At 39.8% G+C, this 4,191-nt stretch overlaps 1 protein-coding gene across 1 annotated transcript; it reads left to right on the top strand.

Moving 5' to 3' along the window:
• The first annotated feature begins 235 nt into the window (after positions 1-235).
• LOC141601792 (uncharacterized) lies at positions 236-3,728 on the top strand. Its single transcript, XM_074422094.1, has 2 exons — positions 236-308; positions 3,322-3,728. The coding sequence occupies exons 1-2, from the start codon at positions 236-238 to the stop codon at positions 3,726-3,728; spliced, it is 480 nt and encodes a 159-aa protein (XP_074278195.1).
• Positions 3,729-4,191: the final 463 nt, after the last annotated feature.

The following is a 4,191-nucleotide window of genomic DNA, read 5'->3' as shown; positions in this document are numbered from 1 at the left end:
TATAAATTAAGCTTTAAAATATTACTTTTATAAAAATCATGTTTAAAATAAAATTAATAAAATTAAATAATTTAAAAATATAAAATAATGTAATAGAATGGTTAAATAAATTATAAATGTCAAAATGAGAAATCCGCGGGTGTTACACTTTTGCAAGAATTGGATCTTGAGAGTAAAGACAAGAAAGGGGCCGAAAATGTTGTTGCTGATCATCTATCCCGTTTGAAGTTTAATGATGGAGGTATTGATATACCTATTAATGATTGTGGCGCCGACGATGCTTAATGATGTGAAGCCAATACTCCTTGGTATGCCGACATATCCAACTATCTAGAGGAAAAAGAGTTGCCATCCGGCCTTTCATATCGACAAAGGAAAAAGTTCTTAGATGATATCTAGTTCTTCCTTTAGGACGATCCTTACTTGTTCAAACATTGCTCCGATGGGTTATTCCGGAGATGTGTACCACAATGGGATGTGAAAGAGGTGCTAGAAGGATGCCATTCTTCTCCTTATGGTGGTGGTCATCATGGACCATCCAAGACCGTTTCCAACGTATTGCAATCCAGCTTCTATTGGCCCACCCTGTTCCAAGATGCCCAACATTTCGTGATGGCATGCGATGCTTAACAAAGGACGGGATCTATTTCAAGGAGGCACGAGATGCCTTTAAATAGTATCTTAGAAGTAGAGGTATTCGATGTGTGGGTTATTGATTATCAAGGATCGTTTCCCTCATCAAAAGGGAATCAATATATTTTGGTTGCCGTTGATTATGTCTCTAAATGGGTAGAGACAATTGCTACTCCCACTAATGATGCCCAAGCCGTGATCAACATATTCAATAAGATCATATTCTCGAGATTTGGAGTGCCGAGAGCGGTCATTAGTGATCGTGGTTGTAGATACCCAGTATCTGTCGAGTCTCCAACAAACACCCGATGATTATCGGAATACAACATGCTTAAGAATCGCAGCGTTTAATCGACAGTTTTGTACAACTATACGTCGGAAAACTTAAAACGATTTCGAAAACAATACATTTCAAAACTTTTCAAAAGTACCTGGAGTGTTTAATGCACGACGATGGGGTCGTAATGACACTAACTAGAGTCAAAACAGACACCAGACCAAAATACAAACTCAAAAATTCAAATCCCGACTCCAACAACGAGTCAAACCGAGTCAAATACAAAAAACAAAACTTTTCAAAACTTTCATGTTAAGTATTCCTAGAATGCTTCATGGTCAAGTATAAATCATATCATCCAAAACACAGGATAGAACAAATCATGATTTCAATTACGTGATAGTGACAAGACAGCTCGAAGGCCTGCGAAATGGCTCGCGCTCTTCGAGTAGCCCATGCGGCCACGTCGCTTAAAACTCACACAACCACCCATTTCTCTATAAATACCCACCTTCACACACCATAATCCTTACGCGAGTGTCCGCCCCCTCATCTCTCCCATAAAATTCTAGACTCGACTTCTCAAGTCACAAACCGACATGTGTTTTCGACCTACCGATCGAAAACGCAAGCCTTACACATTGTTTGGTACCGTCATCGTGCATTAAATCACTTGACCGACCATCTCGACCACTACAACATCACTAATAAACACTCTTTTACATTGCTAAAACGGTTTTCAAACCGAGTTTTCCGACCAAACAAGTTGATACACTTTCCTCGATTTTTCGTCTCAAGCCTAGCATGTAAGTATGAGGGTATAAAAATCCTCTTCTTTCATGTTTTTCATCTGTTTAATGACTATAACATGCTAAAACATGCATAACATGATTCAAATATAGGTTAGCTGAGCCAAAACCGGATTTTAGCCGGAGACAGGGGCTGCTTGTATAGCAGGAGGGCTCGCGCCTCAACCCCCTCTCAAGCCTTAATCCAGCCGTGTTTGGTCTCATCTTCCCTTTTTCATTTCATTTCATATTTGTAATTTGTTTTTACCATTTCAAATATTTCAAATCATTTTCATGATAAACGTTTAGCCATAAAACATTTTCACCCTTCGTTCCTCATACCATGACGGTTTAAATCCGTGTTTCGGTGATAATATTTGGTTAATCACATTATAAAAGGCATTTTAAAACCTTTTATTTCATTTCTTTACATTTCAAAACAAAGATATTAGTCATAAGTACAAAGTCATCCTTGGTTCCACATACCATGTCGGTTTTAAACTCGAGTACGATGATATACATTGACTAATTCAAACAAATGAACTTAAAATAATTACTTCATAATCACTTTCAAAACTATTCATGTCAAGCGCGCAAAACCGAACCCCACATCGAATATCATCAATACAATGGTGATTATTCAAGTCTCGTTCTTCACATCAACACAAAAGCGGTCTAAACGACCTTTTCAAATAAGGACGGGTTCAAACACCCTCTTTTCAAACCGTTTTACAAACATTTTAACAGTCAGAAGACGTCCCTTGGACAGTCTGCTGACTCACACCTAAACAGGCCAACCATTTTCCAATTTTCAAACTAGGACAGGCCTGTTTGCATCGCCTGACGGCTCGCGCCTCAATAGGCTGCCAGATGTAGACCCTGCTTCCCTTCCAGCATTTGTCTAGGATGATCCCGACTTCGGTTAACCCGAATAAAGGACAGATCAAATGACAAATCTGCATCTTTTATATTGTATTTGCAAAACGCCTTACTAAGACAGATGGATCTCGTTATGCACCATAAACCTAACTCGGTAAATGGATGTTTAAACTCCGTCTTGCATAAAAATCAAAATTAAATTCAACTCGACATGAATTACTTGATATTTGGATAAACAACTGACATAGAAACCTCACATGTTAGGTTCAAACTTGTGGATGTGTATTCATACATTTACCCGTTTTATCAACTTTTGCATTTAATCAACCAAGATCGATCAGTAGAGGCCGCTACCGCGGGCGGGATTGGGTGTCCGATTAAAGGGCTTCCCAATAAGTACCTTCACCTCTTACTCGGAAACTTTGGATAGTGGACGACTTTATCCAGGGCGTACGAGAGTCATTCTAGAGATAGGATGCTAAAGAGGGACGACTCCTTATCTTTAGTACCTATGTCAAACACCGCTCTTTGCCTTGGTTGACCTAGGTATAAAGTGGATTCGAACGGGTTTCAAGCATCCCACAAATGCTTGGCGGCGACTCCGAACATCTCTTGCATCGTTTCGAGACCATTGCCGAGACGAAATCGACCGATCTAAAACGATCCGGTCGAAATCATTTTTACGCCGCCGAGCGTGGCTTTCAAAAGACTGCTGCGCATCCATAGATCAACTGGGCATCACAGGTGGCTATGTCCACAGTGGTACTCACTTTGGTGGGAAACAACTTGATGCATTGCTAGAAAAATATGGGGTTTTCCATAGAAGAGGCTTGGCTTATCACCCACAACAAACAAGTGGCCAAGTTGAGATCTTTAATCGTGAGATTAAGTCCATTCTTGATAAAGTTGTTGCCAAGTCGAGGAAGGATTGGAGTATGAAGCTTGATGATACCATGTGGGCCTACTGTACCGCATATAAGACACCTATTGGTACCTCGCCATATAGGTTGGTCTATGGAAAGGCATGCCATCTTCCCGTTGAGATGGAACACAAGGCATATTGGGCAGTAAAGGAGCTTAACATGGATGCAAAGTTTAGTGGAGAGAAGCGGTTGTTGCAACTAAATGAGCTTGATGAATTCCGCTTATAAGCATATGAGAGCTCCCGTCTTTATAAGGAAAACACAAAGAGATGGCACGACAAGAATATTTTGAAGAAAGAATTTCAAATTGGTGATAAGGTGTTGCTCTTTAATTCCCGCTACAAACTATTTCCGGGAAAGTTACGATCACGGTGGTCCGGTCTATTTACCGTCACAAATGTCAACAAGTTAGGTTCTATTGAAGTAATGACCACCAATGGCAAAAATTTCAAAGCTAATGGCCATTGTTTGAAGGTCTACCATGAGAATGTGATCGTTTGAGTGATAGAGGAAGTGACCGTTCATCCTCTACTTATGGAAGCTTAAACCGACTCAAGCTTCTTATGTCGTGCGGGACGTTAAACCAACACTTCTTGGGAGGCAACCCAAGCTTTTATTTGTTTTGTGATTTTAATTTTTCGCAAATTTAAATGTTTTCATATATTAGAAATAAAAATACTAGACTTGACGG

Source organism: Silene latifolia, chromosome 9 (genome assembly GCF_048544455.1).
Source record: "Silene latifolia isolate original U9 population chromosome 9, ASM4854445v1, whole genome shotgun sequence".
NCBI lineage: Eukaryota > Viridiplantae > Streptophyta > Magnoliopsida > Caryophyllales > Caryophyllaceae > Silene > Silene latifolia.
This window is presented reverse-complemented; position numbering and strand designations above follow the sequence as displayed.